The 16,748-nt window shown below is 35.0% G+C and overlaps 3 protein-coding genes across 3 annotated transcripts; 1 reads left to right on the forward strand and 2 right to left on the reverse strand.

Moving 5' to 3' along the window:
- Nucleotides 1–1,385: 1,385 nt before the first annotated feature.
- Nucleotides 1,386–2,409, reverse strand: Naxe (NAD(P)HX epimerase). Its single transcript, XM_018551105.1, has one exon. It carries the CDS (start codon nucleotides 2,366–2,368, stop codon nucleotides 1,538–1,540), a length of 831 nt encoding a protein of 276 aa, XP_018406607.1. The 5' UTR covers nucleotides 2,369–2,409; the 3' UTR covers nucleotides 1,386–1,537.
- Nucleotides 2,410–6,758: 4,349 nt separating this feature from the next.
- crim (QVR superfamily protein crim) lies at nucleotides 6,759–7,841 on the forward strand. The gene is made up of 3 exons (XM_018551106.1): nucleotides 6,759–6,924; nucleotides 7,021–7,155; nucleotides 7,406–7,841. The coding sequence occupies exons 1-3, from the start codon at nucleotides 6,873–6,875 to the stop codon at nucleotides 7,684–7,686; spliced, it is 468 nt and encodes a 155-aa protein (XP_018406608.1). The 5' UTR covers nucleotides 6,759–6,872; the 3' UTR covers nucleotides 7,687–7,841.
- Nucleotides 7,842–13,031: 5,190 nt separating this feature from the next.
- LOC108782742 (uncharacterized protein F54H12.2) lies at nucleotides 13,032–14,357 on the reverse strand. The gene has a single exon (XM_018551098.1). It carries the CDS (start codon nucleotides 14,355–14,357, stop codon nucleotides 13,032–13,034), a length of 1,326 nt encoding a protein of 441 aa, XP_018406600.1.
- Nucleotides 14,358–16,748: the final 2,391 nt, after the last annotated feature.

The raw sequence follows: 16,748 nt of genomic DNA on the forward strand, positions 1-16,748 counted from the left end.
CGTATTGTATAATTACGACAGCTATAAATGTGATTGTAGGACGAGTGTTTTTATTTGATACAGGCGTACAAGTTACATTTAGTTTAACTTAGGCTGCGGTCGAGTTGCCACTACGAATGCTTTGAAGCGTTTGATTGACCAATCAAAAGAAAGAATTTTACAAATTGACCAATCAAGAAGCGCTTCAAAGCATTCGTATAGTGGCAACTCGACCGCAACTTTAATCTAAACATTGTACAGATTTTGTTCTAATTGAGCTGTGTATGTACAAAGCTTTACTCTGTACATTTATGTTGAGCAATTGGAAAACATCCCTTTTTGCAAAACTTCTGTTATACATTTTAATTATAGCGTTATAATTTTCTTTCTATCAAAATATTTGATTTACAGCTAAAAGTATAGATTAAGTGAAGATATAGCTGTATTATAATAAAGATATTATGTGTATTTCTTAATTTTTCTTTTAACTTCTAAGGGTGCGTCCCGATGGAGAAAAAAATAGCGGAACGGAATGAGAACGGAACATTGATAGAAAAGAGATAGGATTGTTCTATCTCTTTTCTATCAATGTTCCGTTACTGTTCCGTTCCGTTATTTCTGACTCCATGTGACTGCACCCTAACTTATATTGTGATTCAGATAGTCCTATACAATCCTCTATATAATCTTCTAGTTTTCTACAAAGTATAAAAAAATTCCCGAAATATTTTAGCTGTCATCTGCTGCAGCGATCCGGAAGTGATCTTTGACAGTTGAAAAATATATACAGTACCATTATTTCAGAAATTATTTTGCACTTCTATCTTCTATATCTTCTATGTGATATACATCGAACATATGTATCTTCTTGTGTATATCTCAGTTTGCTGCATATTTTACAGGTTGTAGAATTACAAAATTATGTTTAAAAAAAACTAAAAAATAAAACTATACATATATTGTCAGTGTTATATATGCTATATATATTGTTTTTATTAACGTTTAACCAAAAATACTACAAAAGTACATTTTCAGACTGATTTTTAAAAAGTAACGGAAAAATAACAAAAAGTTACCCAACAAGTTACTTTTAAAAAGCGATAACTAGTAACAGTACCTTTGTTACAGTTTTTACTCTCGGTAACGAATAACTGTAACTTGGTACTTTTAAAAAGTAACTTTCCATTCCCCTCCCTCCCTGATAAGCAATTAGCAATGTTTTTAACATCAAGATATATAGCAAAAATGTAAAATGATCTGCAAAAACTTGCTATCCATATTTAAAATGTGCGTTTGAATAAATTTAAGATTGTTCTAGAAAGATTGGTTATATTTAAGAATAGTTAAACATATAAATTCACAGATATGTAATTTATAATTATGTATAATCAAAATCATTACACCCGCGTAAACAATAAGAAAACAACGAGAAATATAAATTACATTTGATCAGAAATATGTTTCAATGTTTCTTTCATCGAATATGTAATGACAGTTTGTCATATGATAAATTTAAATGCATTTTTCTGATGCACAGAACTGGATTTGTAAACGTTTGTCATTGCAGTCGAACGACAAAGTCTGTGTTGGTATATTTCGGTAGATTGAGGTTATACTGTGATTCTAATTTCTCAGGCACAAATCGTCCACCTAGATAATGAAATTTCCCATTAAACTTTGACGCACACATTTTTGGTGCCGTTAGAGAGATCAGCATTTGCGGTTTTATGCCACCGTCCTTGGGTGGGCCACTCTCGACATCCCAACCCGACGGTATATCCACGCTGCAAATAGGCACGCTTGTAGTGCTTTTTAACATGTCGATAATATGGACAAACGGCTCTCTCACTGGCGGTCTGAAACTAAATCCCAGGAGAGCATCCACTACAATCGCGTATTTGTGCAAAACTGTCGAGTCAGTTGCTTTCTCGATACACTGATTCTCTAGTATAGGAACACCATTCTCGATACATTGATGCAACAGTCTTTGATACAGCTCGTTATTCGTCCTCCTCGGATAATAGATCTCTGGTGAGTATCCAAAGAGCTTGAGGTGTCTCGCACAAACCAGGCCGTCGCCACCGTTGTTGCCAGGTCCACAGCACACCAGTACTCTACTAGAGGAGTCTTCCAGCAACAATGGGTAAGATCTTGCAATTGCAACAGCGCAGCTTTGTCCGGCTAACTCCATCAATTGATCTACGCTAAATCTGTATTTCTCAAATAGGTCTTTGTCAATGTTAATAGCTTCTGATTGATTTAAATACTTGACCATCCTGTTGTATTTTCTTTTTGCAAGCGGGACAATCAATGATTTGTCGATCGCAGACATGCATTTGATCCCTTTGACGTTCTGCGATCTCAGAGTGCACCATACAAATTGCAACATCTATTGACAACGAAATCGTTTTAAGTTTTAACCCTTGCACGCAACGCGTTACCTTAGAACTTAAACATAATAAAAACACAAGTATAGCATTCTCGTGGATGCGCAGTCATCTAATGCCTAGTTCACATTAGGCGCGATGAGCGATGCGTGACGAGCGATAACCAATAAGAACTCTTCTTTACATCGTCGTGTGAGCTAAAGCAAAGCTTTTATTGGTTATCGCTCGTCGTTCATCGCCCATCGCATCCAGTATGAACTAGGCATAATGCCAGCTGCACCCCAGCGCGATGTTCGTCGCGCGCGACGCGCGATATCCAATAGGCGTATAAAGCTTTAGCGATGTTCTCATTCTAATTAAAGCTAGACTCTGATTATGGCGAATTCGATTGGATGCACTAGTGCGCACTGAGTGCACCTGAGTTCATCTTTCTTCCTTTTCTTTCCAGGAGAAGGGAAAAGGAAAAAAGATGAACTGGTGCAATCACACTGCACTGGTGCAATCCAATCGAATTCGCCATAGATATCGCGTGTCGCGCGCGACGAACATCGCGCTGGTGTATGTATGTACATACAGCTGGCATACGGCCTGATTTTTCATTATCTGGGGGCCTATTCTGTACACGCTAAAGCGGGGAGCACAGACTTTTGCATAACGCATAAACCATATATATAAAGAATTTGATTGGTCCATTGACTCATGCATAAGAAAATGGACAAATGAAATTTCTTATGCACATGCTTTATGCGTTATGCAAAAGTCTGTGCTCCCCGCTTAAGAGTCCAAACACAAGCTTTTGCATAATGCATAATGCATAGTGCATAAAAGAATCAGCCAATCAAAGTTCTTCTTTTCCGTGATGTGGAAGGAAAGGAGGGATTCAGATTGGTTGATTCTCTTATGCACTATGTATTATGCGTTATGCAAAAACTATATACATAAAGAATTTAACTGGTCCATTGACTCATGCATAAGAAAATGGGCCAATGAAATTCCTTATGCACATGCTTTATGCGTTATGCAAAAGTGTGTTGGGGCTCTTAGGCCTATCGCACATGAAATGCATAACTGTGCATAAGCATAACATAAGGCCGCTGGACCAATGAGCATCTTATGTTAATCAATATGGCGTCTTTATGCTGGATGCTCATTGGTCCGGCGGCCTTATGTTATGCTTATGCACGGTTATGCATTTCATGTGCGATAGGCCTTAAGCGGGGAGCACAGACTTTTGCATAACGCATAAACCATATACATAAAGAATTTGATTGGTCCATTGACTCATGCATAAGAAAATAGACCAATGAAATTCTTTATGCACATGCTTTATGCATTATGCAAAAGTGTGTGTTGGGGCTCTTACCGACAACTGTCGGTGTCGTTAAGTAGCGATAGCCAATAAGAATCGCACTTTTCTCCTAGAACAGTCCTTACCATTGGTTATCGCTACTTAACGACACCGGGGATGCGTTCTGTAGTACATCGGAGTGTTCATCCAGACGAAGTGTGATGTCACATACCGAAATTGGTTCGTGAAACGGAACGATTCTGGAATGTTTTTGCGTTAGGTTAAGTTGTATCTAACAAGTTTTACCTAAAAATACAAAATTTTAATATATATTTTTGGTATGTATATTTAAATATATAAAACTGATGGAATATAAACCTAATCTAACCTACAACACACTTCTACATATATTTTGTCATCGCGCTTTATTACATTATGTCGTTCTGCGCATGCGAGACGTTTCTCATCGGAGTCTCGAGCACGATGAAAAGTTGTCCGGGCGTTTGGAAATTGTAAAACAGGGGGTCGATTCTGTATCTCGAAACAAAGTGAAAATTACAAAAGTGAGCAAATTTACTAGGTATTGACCAATGAAATTATAAATGTTCTAGTATATTCGCTCACTTTTGCAATTTTCACTTTGTTTCAAGATACAGAATCGATCCCCAGAACACGGTTATGACGTCACGTCTTGGTAAACGGAACGATTTTGGACAAAAAGTTGTCATCCGGACGTTCATTCAGAACGCACCCCGACAGTTTTCGGTTAAGCGGGGAGCACAGACTTTTGCATAACGCATAAAGCATGTGCATAAGGAATTTCATTGGTCCATTTTCTTATGCATGAGTCAATGGACCAATCAAATTCTTTATGTATATGGTTTATGCGTTATGCAAAAGTCTGTGCTCCCCGCTTTAGCGTGTATGTATACATACTAGAGTCCTATAATTGGCGATGCAAAGATCTCTCTGCGCGCTCCTAGTGGCGGCCGGTAGAAGCTTCGCTAGTCAGACACCTTAGCCCGGATCCTCATACGGACAACAGCGCTTTGACACCGGACGCTGATTGGTGAAAAACGGGTTATGGGGGTAAATTTTACCCTGGCCACCGGTTTTTCACCAATCAGAATATGATCTTATCTTAGTAAAAAATCATAAATATCGTTTGTCTCGTCTTTAGTACATTTAAATACTTTTTAAATTTAATACTTTAATACTTTAATGTATTTAATACTTTTTAAATTTAAAAATTTTTAATAAAAATCAATATTTTCGAGAATATTGAAATCAAGACGAGATTTATTTTTGATCTTGATAACAAGATCAAGACAAGAATTAATTTTTCAATATTTTTGCGAGACAACGATATTTTTCAAAATATCGTCTTGAAGAAAGGGATCAGTTTTCATCACTTAGAAAAAAAATTATTTTTTATAAAATTATTTTTTATTATTTATTTTTTTTATTTTTTATTATTTTTTTTAATACACCCTACTTGAAGATCCCTTTTTGTACTACACTTACCTACACCCATTACACTCGAGCTTTCTTCGTTTTCGCAATGTGTAAATCTATTGAATTATAAAATAGCGACTGTTCCCAAATGAAAATAATAATGAAAACGTTTTCCCCAAATGATTTCCGATCGATTCCATTCATAAAATTCATTAAATAAAATCGCTGTCTGCTAACTTGTCGCATGAGAAAATTTGTTAATAACAAGAAAAATACTATTACCCAAATATTTAAATGCTTTTCCCAAATTTCCTCAAACGATTCCCAAATTATATACACATAAATAAATAAAAAATATTCAGTTTGTCTGCTATCTTGTCAGTGGCACAGTATAGGTAAGTACATACAGTAGTTTTACTCTCCAAAATTTATAGGTGTGCGAATCGCACCACTTTCATCATGGCGTCGATGTCACGTATGGATACTGTGTCACTGTTGTCACTGTGGTGTCGACGTGTGCAGTGAAAACAAAGGCCTCGCACAACCAACAACATGACTGACTGTAGGACACATATAGCGTTTTCCACTGGGAAAACTGGTGCAGCACTAGCGCCGTGCTACCCAATCAGCATACCATATTTAAACCAATATTTTTTAAATATTTTTTAAATATGGTATGCTGATTGGGTAGCACGGCGCTAGTGCTGCACCAGTTTTCCCAGTGGAAAATGCTAATAGATCAAAGGTACCGACACGGAGTGAAACTAATGTACTTACTTATACTGTGTCAGTGGTTGCATTATATGCGAAATACTACAACGTCTCTTGATTCGTTAAAATTTAGAGGTCCATAAAACTGTTAAAATGGCTGATAGTCACGTGATCGGTGACCATCGACATCAAATCAAAGAAGCCGAGGTCCATAGTGTGACGCGATAAGCGGGGAGCACAGACTTTTGCATAACGCATAAACCATATACATAAAGAATTTGATTGGTCCATTGACTCATGCATAAGAAAATGGGCCAATGAAATTCCTTATGCACATGCTTTATGCGTTATGCAAAAGTGTGTGTTTCTCGCCATGAACACTTAAGCGGGGAGCACAGACTTTTGCGTAACGCATAAACCATATACATAAAGAATTTGATTGGTCCATTGACTCATGCATAAGAAAATGGGCCAATGAAATTCCTTATGCACATGCTTTATGCGTTATGCAAAAGTCTGTGCTCCCCGCTTTAACTGAGTTTGATTATGTTTTTCCATTATTATAACGTAGATACGATGGATTCTCTACTTTGATCGGGATTGGTGCTGCCAAAAACATGGTCGTTTTACGATGCGCAAGCAAATCTGCGCGGCTGAACCGAAAACGGGGCCTTGTCCCTGGGCGCATTCAGCAGAAAAGAGCACTACGAGAGCGCTCGCTGTTATTGGTATATTCTTCCAGATTTAAAATTCTGATTGGATGATCTAGAAGAATACACCAATAACAGCGAGCGCTCTCGTAGCGCTCTTTTCTGCTGAATGCGCCCCCTACTATATATCCTTACTGTGGTTATACTGTTGTAGAAAACATGCGACGCGCACTTTCTATGATTTTTATCATGTCTGTGGTACGCACTCATTTGTCATAGGTGCATGCTTCTATCTTTTCTTATGTTTACAAGTGTTTATAAATAATATAAGATTGTGTGCATATATAAAACATAAAGTGTGAAGTAAATGTTTTGTTAGCATTTGAGTTGAAGTATAACAAGATGAAACAAATATTTTTCACAGTTTTTCTCTTGATTGTTTTGGCAAATCAGGGTACAGTATATTGTTCGTTTTAAAGGGCGTGGCAGTGAATCATTTCAGATTATTCTCTTATGCTACTTTGAAATAATAACATGATTTCAATTGCAGGCGACAGCTTGTACTGTTACAGATGTAACAGTAATCATCCCGGATGTGGAACACCTTTAAATTGGTTATGGTATTGGGGAGAAACTTGTCCAGAATATGACGACAAATGTGTAAAGATAATCGAACGAAAAGGAGGTAATTGTTCACGTTATATTTACAAAATACCAAACAACATGCCAAATTTTTATTTGATTTTTAGATATATAAAACAATTACACATATATAGGTTTAGAGCACTTTCCATTTGACAACAAGTTGATACAAATTAATGCATATGTTTTTTTTTATCTTTGTTACTCTTTGAATCTCGAGAAATAGAATAATGTTTGTGTCAATTTGTGTCACTAAATGAAAAGCACCCATAATTGTGCAACTTTTTTTTTAGCGGAAACAATTATTACCCGTGAATGCTTAAGCTCTGTACGTAGCTTCAGGACGGATATTCCTGCGGATCATTATGAAGGCTGCAGACCTGCTGCTAAAGACGTGCGATTAGGCCATTATGTCAATAACAGTATTCATCAGTTGGATATTCATCGTGATTATTATGACGAAGTTACATGGTGCTTTTGTTACTTTGATCATAGATGTAACAGTGCGGAGGTTATGACTGTTTCAATATTGCTTATAACTTTAGAAATTGCTTTACAGTATTTTATATCTTGAGACTGTTATACATATACATTTTACAGACAATTTTTAGGAGGGATAGGAAGGTAGATATAAAGTGTTTATTGACATTCTTATGTACGAGCAATACTAAATTAAGATAAAACAAAGAGTAATTTATCAAAGAAAAAAAAAGGAAACAAAAACAAAAATAGGAAAAATGAACTGAATGATTAATTTAATTTGTATTGCTGCAAGTAAAGAAAAATTTAAGATCTAAATGAATCAAATAATTCTGTCTGCCTGAGAAGTAAAGGAAAGCAAAGAAATTTTAGAGAAAAAGAAATATTAAGATACATAGATATTTAAGTATGCGTTATTTTAAAAAATATATACGCAAAAGTCTTAATTAGAATAAAAGTTACGAATTTGTAAAACAATTTTATAAATTTTCTCAGAATATTTGTATCCGCCTTCAAATGTCTCCCTCACTTCATCGCGCGTTGTCCAAATGCCGCTTGAGCGACATTTAATCTGCGCGCAAGGCGGTAAGGTGAGGGAAACAGCAGAAAGCAGAGGCAATTCGAAAATCGGCAGAAAGTTACATACACTTTATGTGTTTATTTTGAACTAGCACCTTTAATTAATAATATATCAGTTACTTTTCGTGGTAATATAATATTATTAAATAAAAAGGTTTAAATTTTTGAGTATTTTTTTTTTGAACATGGCTTGAACTTTTCATTTTTATGATTTTTTTCGGATAACACTTATTTTTCAGAGTAAATATATCACAAATATATCACAAATATATAAAAAAAGATTTAAAAATATTATATAACGAAAGAGTGAAATACGGTGAAAGAGTGGAGTGGCGGAGGTGGATGGAAGGGGGGAGCAGGGAGGGGGTGCGGTGGGTCGAAAATAGTGTAGGTGTGAGTGAAAGGTGAGAGGGGATGTTAAAAAGTTATAATTTCATACAAACAGAAAAGGAGACATTTCTTAATTTTTCATTAAAATCATCACATTTCGATCGCTTGTATCTTCAAAACGACTTGACCAATTAAAAATTTTTTTGGCTCAAATTACTTGTGGCGATGCCGCCTTTCAGGACATATAACGTTCGATTAAAAAATGTTTATATTTTAGTAGTTATACACCCCCCCCCCCTCGAAGAACGTACTTTAGTGATAATTCTCGGGATAAGAGACTTGTAGTGTCTATTATTAATCTTTCAAATTAACTAGTAGTTTTTTAAACATGGTCGGATACACTACCGCGTCTCCTGATTCAAAGTTTAAGTTTATTTTTGAAGAATAAGGCTTTTGATATGAAAATATTAAGGTTATATTTATCTTGAAATAGCTACTAAATTGATAAAACTTGTACATGTATATATAGTACATAACACACTTACATAATGCCATGTATAAAAGCATATACTTTACATTGTTCAATTAGTGAAGCTCTATTAGGACCGTATTTCAATATACACTATTAGTATCAAAAATATATGGCAAACATTGTATATACTAGCCACTAGGTTTACTACACCAGATGGCCCATTTAATCAATTTTGCATGTTGTCATAGTATCTAGATTATGCTTGAAAACATCAAACGCTTGACATCAGGGATGACATCGATCAGTTGTAAATTATATAGGGCACTATAGGACTATAGAGTATTGAGCTTTGAATCATATTGCTCCTTGCTGTTTTATTATTATTACATTATTATTATTATTATTATTATGTTATAAAGTTAAAAGCAACATTTCCAAATAGAACACGTACACTAATCAAGTATGTATGTACAGTAGTGGACAGAACGGTTGTAATACTTTTTTTATGAGTTTCAGAATGCAGCTTGTTCGCTGAGTGATTTTTATATTTACTCTAACCATTTACATTTAATCTCTCTAAGAGCAAGGCTGCGTTTCGAAATCCATTTACTATAGTGTTGCAACCGTTCAATCCACTACTGCACATTGTAAAAAATAAAATGTTAATTTTAATTTAAAGACACATAATGGATTTTTTAGAACATGCAAAAATGAAAAAATTAACAATTACTTGATTAACGTACGTGCTCTATTTTGAAATGTTATTTTTATCTTCATAAAACAATAATAATAAGACTTTGAACAGTGAATGCGAAGCAATTGTGTTTTAGTCGTAGTCCTATAGTGCTCTGTATAATTTAGAGCTAATGTCATCCCTGAGCTTGAGTGTTTGATGTCTTCGAGTGCAGTCTAGATGCTATGACATTAAGTAAGATTGATCGAAATGTGCAATTCGGCTGCAAGCTAACATACAATAAATTTGCAATATTGATAGTGTAAATCGATTTACATTCAAATAGCAAGTTGACGCTATTTGTCATAATTTTGACGTCAAAGTGACGATAAATAATGTCAGATTATAATTTGGGTAGCATTAATCTGAATATATAACTACGATAAACTGTATGTGTGCAAGTAAATTTTAAGCATTGTTTTATTGATAATATTTATCATTTGTCATTTGGTTCTTACCTTTTGATATTGGAAACTTTGAAATCTATTCTACAATGTGATCTTTGTTTTGTAATTCTTTCTTCCCTCTTTGCAACTATTTTATTGATAATTATATTTCTTGCCACATATTTCTTGTTTCTTCCGAAGTTCGATAAATTTATCTCGAGCGATAGAAAACGAAAAACGGAATAAGAGGCAAAAAGACAAGATGTAAAAAATAACAAAAAGTAAGAAACAGGAAACAAAATATACATTGTAGAACAGGTTCAAGAGTACCCTGAAAAAAATAAAATTTGCAGCGTAAGTCGAATGTACAATTCAGTCGAATTTAACGCACTAATTTTAATTTTTATTAGAATATCCGCATATAGTATTAGTTTTAAAATAACTTGTTGTTATCTCGAAACTAATATAGTAATGAGTGCATTTATTTTAAGATGAATACAAATTAGGTATATACTGACTTATATATAACAGTTTTTATTTTGTTTTGCATATACGTACATCACATGATACTTATCCATTTATATACATATATGTACGGTTAAGTATCATATCTTTAGATAGTTTGAAAATATTTAATTTTTTTTTATAAAATCTAATATACTTATTTTAACATTGCATGAATATTTTTTGTATACAATAATATTGTTACATATCGCAAAGCCGTCCATTAATATAGCAAATAGAAGATTCATATAATGTATCTTAGAAAAATATATATACATATTTAAAATAGAAAACTATTTTAGTATTGTTTTTTATATGTGACTGATCATAAATTTTTTATAAATAAGTATAAAAATAATAGAATTTGGAATACTGAAATAAAGTGTTAATCATAAAGACCAAATATTTATTTACAGCAAAGTACCTTAGTAGTGTAGTACCACTATGGGGAGCCGCCTGTGACGTCACTGGCGACATCCTCCTCCACTACGGCGCCAGTGGTACGGGCGGCTCCCCATAGTGGTACTATGTTACGAAATGATCGCACCCCTCTACTACTGGCATCCCCACCACTACGACGCCAGTGGGTCGTTCGGCTTCCCATAGTGATGCTATTTTACGAAATATTAGTAATCCCTCTACTATCGACGTCATCCCCACCACTACGACGCTGGTACCGCTATCGGTTCCCTATAGTGCTACTATTTTACGAGATGATATTCATTCTCTCTCTACTACTATTACTACAACATCGATGTGTCCCCATAGTACTGCTATTATACGAGACGATAGTTGTAACTAATAGCTAAATGTAATGAAGGGGTTATAGAAATATTTTATTGAATTATAAATGTATATGTACTTATTTTATTGAAGACATATTAATGATTACAATTTTATTAAATTTCAAAATTTATATATATTTATTTATTTATTGGACATATAATAATGCATGGTTACAAGTTTTTTTTATTAAATTATATACTTATGTAAAACTATGTTAAACATTTATTCTTATTTTCGCGAATAACAGCTCTGCGTTCGTGATACAACATTTGAATTAGAAATCCCACGGCCTATAAATTGATTTTCTTTAGAAATATAATGACGCCTCATATATGAATTGTAATAATCGCGTACTATTTTGTCATTTCTTGATAAATTGTTCGAAAAAACATTACGAAACTGATGCATCCCAAAACCAGTACACATAAAGTGCACAAACATAACACAAAATTGTCCACATACATCAGAGGTATTACTTTGAAATTGTTGAGTGTTGTAAAATAAGGTTTTACAGTTTTTTCTATAGCGGGTGAGATGCTGTGGGATGATAGGTGGTAACCCGTAGCTGTTGAAATAGTGTCCGACGCCGTCCCGTCCGACGTACATAGCGACCCAATGTGTTCCAGGTTTTGTATGGTCGTCAGTATTAACGATAATAGCAGCAGGTTTACTCCAAAACGTAGGTATCTCGTCCGCAGCATAAATGCCTATAGTATCGCAGGGTATATTTTGTAAAGCAGCCCGTAATTGCAAACTATTCATAGCCACCAAGAATTTTCAAGAGAATTATTTTCTTCTTCTTCTTTTGTATTATGACTATTATCGCGGTTATACCACATCATAGAAAACGATGGAGATGGAGGCGACAACGGTGTTGACAAAGATGCAGAATCCAGAAAGGCGTAATCTTTAATCCACTTTCTTATCCGCAATGCATTATTTAAAGCACATGTATATTCCCGATTATTTGTCTTGATTTTTATACTATGGATGAGGCACGTTTGCTTTAACTGCGGTAATTGATGAAATGGTGGACATTTCTCCTCTTCTTCTAAATTTATAATGTTTCTACTTGTAATACGATGGAGAAAAGCTGATTTATCTCGGCCTCTTATGAATATTCGGTTCGTAAATTGTGCAATTGTCCTCAAATGTCGACATAAGTTTTTGTATGGTGTATCTCCTTCAAACCATTCAATACCATGGAAATTTTTACTGAGCCAATTGTTTTGAGATTTTGAACGGGTTGATAGCTCGGTAAAGGAGTATGGTTGTGCAATAATCCAATGAGCGCAATGGTCGTTATTTATGGAGACAATAGCAACTTCTTTTGGAAAAAAATCTTCCTCCGTATTCTTGAATCCTTGTATATCAATAACGATATTCATATTTATAATTGTAAATGCGAGAAAGATATATATATGAATAACTGGTAGTAATAGTGTAATGTATACACTCAAGAACTAGTGCCGACTAATAATTGAAGTTATATGCTCATAACGTTTAAGCTTTTCGTTTCTACAACATCCGTTCCTATAATACTTGTTCCCGAAGTTCTTTTTCCTATAATGCCTATATTAGTATCAAGTTTCATCTGCGTTGAATATTTGCATAGCCTACTACGAATTCTCTCTCTCTCTCTCTCGTTCTTAACCACCATAGTCTACAATCACCTGTCTTGATGCATCAATCTCCATAATATTGTCATATTCGGCATAAATAATACAATTTATCGTATTTTCTAATGCTTCTTCGAAACGAACTTCGATTCTAACATTACCATGCTTCATTAAATTCCAATGCGTAGTATCGTTTGCTGAAAGGTCCGGTGTAAGATCAAATGCAAAAAGACAATAACCGTTTGGATAATTCTTACGAGAAATAGCATTGCCCTCGTTTAAAAAATGAATTCCTGTTCCAGAAAAAAGAGTGTGATAGGCCTCCATATATAATTTCTCCTTTGTAAAATCGGGTTGTAACGGTTTGCTAGGTATTTGTGTACCATCCACGTACAGAGATAAAAAATTAATTTTGTAATGATGAAAATTAAAAGGATTCAGCATACGATTACCGTTAAATGCTCTATTATCAACAAAACCGATGATTAAACGTTTCGGTATTTGACCTAATATCACATTGTCGAGCGTTTCACCGTATATACCACTGTGTATAGATATAGATTTCACTTCGACACGTGTGAGGGGGTATTTTGCTGTGGTTTTCGCAAGAGCTTTGGCATGTGCTAACAACATACCAGGTGAAATTTTTGAACGTCTAACAAGAAGTGTAGCATCAATTATATGAACTTCGAAATTTCGTTCGGTTTGATCCATAAGGCAGAATGTATCTCTCGATCGCACTATTCGCAAACGCATTTCTACACCATTTATTAAAAATCTTTCTTGATTAAAAACATCACAGTGTAAATGCCCCATAAGATCAATTTTCTTGCCATCGGCTGTCAATACGCGACGTTTTACAAGGCCATCGTTTGCGTTGAGTAGATCATCCATGGATCCGCTTTTATCTTCGTACCACAATACGCTTGTTAAATGAGAGTTTTTAGCAGCAGGACCATAATTAAGTAATGTCTCTATGTAAGCTCTATAAGCGTAAGCATTATTCGGTGGTGATATAAGTTTTTGATTGAAAAATACATCTACCTGATTGAATAATGAATGCATAAAATTATTCACAGGCCCGACATAATCAGTGGTATCTCCATCTTTTGAAGGCTCTTTATGAATCGTTGGCCTTATTTGGACACTGATGCTTAACATTGTATGCGGTAGATCGATGTATTCCTCTCCTAGTCCGGGTACTACAAATTCTATAGGTGAATCATCAGTTAACGATGATATTGGCTTGTAGTGTATCCATTGTGAACTTTCGATTGTGGCTTGCGTTGGTGGAACAGTGAATAATTCCAATTCCGATTTGAGACATTCGCATGAATGAGTGTGTAAAAAAGACATATTTGCTATTATTTTACGGCGAATATATTATTGAAAAATGTCAACAACAGTACGATTGTTTCGAGAATATCTCTTTTTCTTTTTATTTTTTAACGTATTTGTCTTAGATCGAATTGTCTTCTTCTTTTTCTTCTTCTTCCTCTTCTGTTCTTTCGCGATATGACCACTGTCACGGGTGTTAATTAAATGTTTTATTTTCGACTCTCTCATGGATTTATATCCTGATCCTTTCATAAGAATATCGATCTTTTCTTCGGCTTTCCGTTTTAAATTTGTAGCTGAATCTTTCATGCGAGTATTAAAAGCTTCTTTGAATGGAACATCTCTTTGTATTACATCGCGAGCTACGTTCATTCCAGAACGAACAACTTCTTTACCGATCGCCTTCGCACCTTTTGATAAAAGAGGTAAAACACGACGAAAGAGGCCTCCAAGGAAACTACCAATTCCATGACCGCGTTGATTTGATGTACCAATGTACACATGTTCAATTCCGCTTTGCCGACCACCGCCGTATTGGATATCAAAATATTCATCATAGGCTGTCATTTCTTTTAATGTATTATTTAATCTAATCTTTTAAAGTGAAGCGTTACAGTCAATGTGCCATATTCGAATGGTATAGGTTGCCCAAATTCATCTCTTATATCGATCTCAATTGTTTGAAAAGACGTATGAAGTAGAGGTATATATTTAGCCGTTGAGAAACTTTTATGTTTGACTGAACCATAAACGTATGCTTCTATATCTAAAGGTACGGTACGGAGTAACGGTGTTTGCACATCACCTGTAATGTAAGGTTCACATATATCCGTGTATATGAACATTGAAGTAGGTAACGCTCTGATCAAGCTAGCTGGTCTAGATGATACCCAAGACATATCATTTAGCGATATATTATATTCCTTCGTATTATAGCCGAATATCCGTGCCAATGTTGGAGATAGAAGGAAAGTATGCTCGTTATTTACACAATGTACACATGAACGCTGTGCACTAACATAGCCATTTTTATTTACTGTAAAAGTTAAATGATCTTTCATCGATGTTTCATTAACTGTTTCGACAAGATCATCGATTGAACGGTACAATCCCCGTGGCATAATGTAGTGTTCAATTCTATTTTGATCTACATCATTTTTAAGAGCCTCAGATGTATTGAACAAATTTCTTCTTACTGTGGTTTTTTCATCTTTCGGGAAATGAAGAAATGTCATAGGTATTTGAATATCTGTTAGGGATACACCCCATTCGCCTTGTAAACGTAATTGATGCGGTAAGCGAGTAATAAAATGAGTCGTTGTATTATCCGGAAAATATGAGACACTGCTATTACTAGGCAGAACTATGTAAAAATTATTCCTCATTATAGATATTTATTTGTTTTTTATATCCTTAGGATTTATCCACGTATTAAAATTTTCTGGAAAACCATGCCAACTAACGAGAATACGTCTCGAACGACCTCGACCCTTACTTCGAATTATTTTCTCAACTGTAAGATTTGTCTTTGCATAATCTCGGTGGATTCTAGTTAATTCTTCTTCGTAAAAGAGCCCATCTATATCCTCGCCGTGAAGATCTCTTAAGAAGTAGACTGGTGGTTGTTGGTGTGTGGAAACGCGTATTATAAGAAATATCTCTTTACTCCAGCCACCTTCATAACCTTTCGCGAACGCTGCTTTGTAGCTACTGATTCGCACAAGGTCTCCAACCTTGTATTTAGGAACACGAGGACGTTTACTAGCATATCGGTGAGCGAGATTTGTTCTAACAATCCGAACATTATTCAATGTTACATTACGCGGGGCCATTTTAATAGCGGTGTGATACGAGCGATTGTACGCATCAACAATATTTTGTAGAATATGAATATATCGTTTATTTTTTGTATATGTAAAATATCTCCACATGCGCTCCTTCAGCGTTCTATTGAGACGTTCGACAACTGCTGCTTTCACATCCGGATTACGAGCTAGACGAAAACCAATTTTTTCGTTCTTCAAGAAAAGTTGTGTAGCTGCGCCTGTAAATTCTTTACCACGGTCAGTCTGCAAAACAATAGGACGTCTTCCTTTACTGCGTGCCAGTATACGTGCTAATGCTAGTGCAACACTTGCGCTTGTTTTATCACGCAATTTTTCAACCCAAGCAAATTTACTCAAAACGTCGATAATGACGAGTAAATACTCATAATTATCGTTATAATTTTTAATTGCACGTAGATCCACGATATCTGCTTCCCATAAATCATCGATATTGTACAAATTGTAGAAACGACGTGGATATCGACGGCGTAAAGGCCTATGTAGCGTATATGTGTCTTGACTCTCCAACCATTTGATAGTTTTATTTCGGGAAACAGTTTTATTAGTTTCACGCAATAATTTT

The sequence above is a fragment of the Cyphomyrmex costatus genome, unplaced genomic scaffold, assembly GCF_001594065.2.
Source record: "Cyphomyrmex costatus isolate MS0001 unplaced genomic scaffold, Ccosl1.0 scaffold134, whole genome shotgun sequence".
NCBI lineage: Eukaryota > Metazoa > Arthropoda > Insecta > Hymenoptera > Formicidae > Cyphomyrmex > Cyphomyrmex costatus.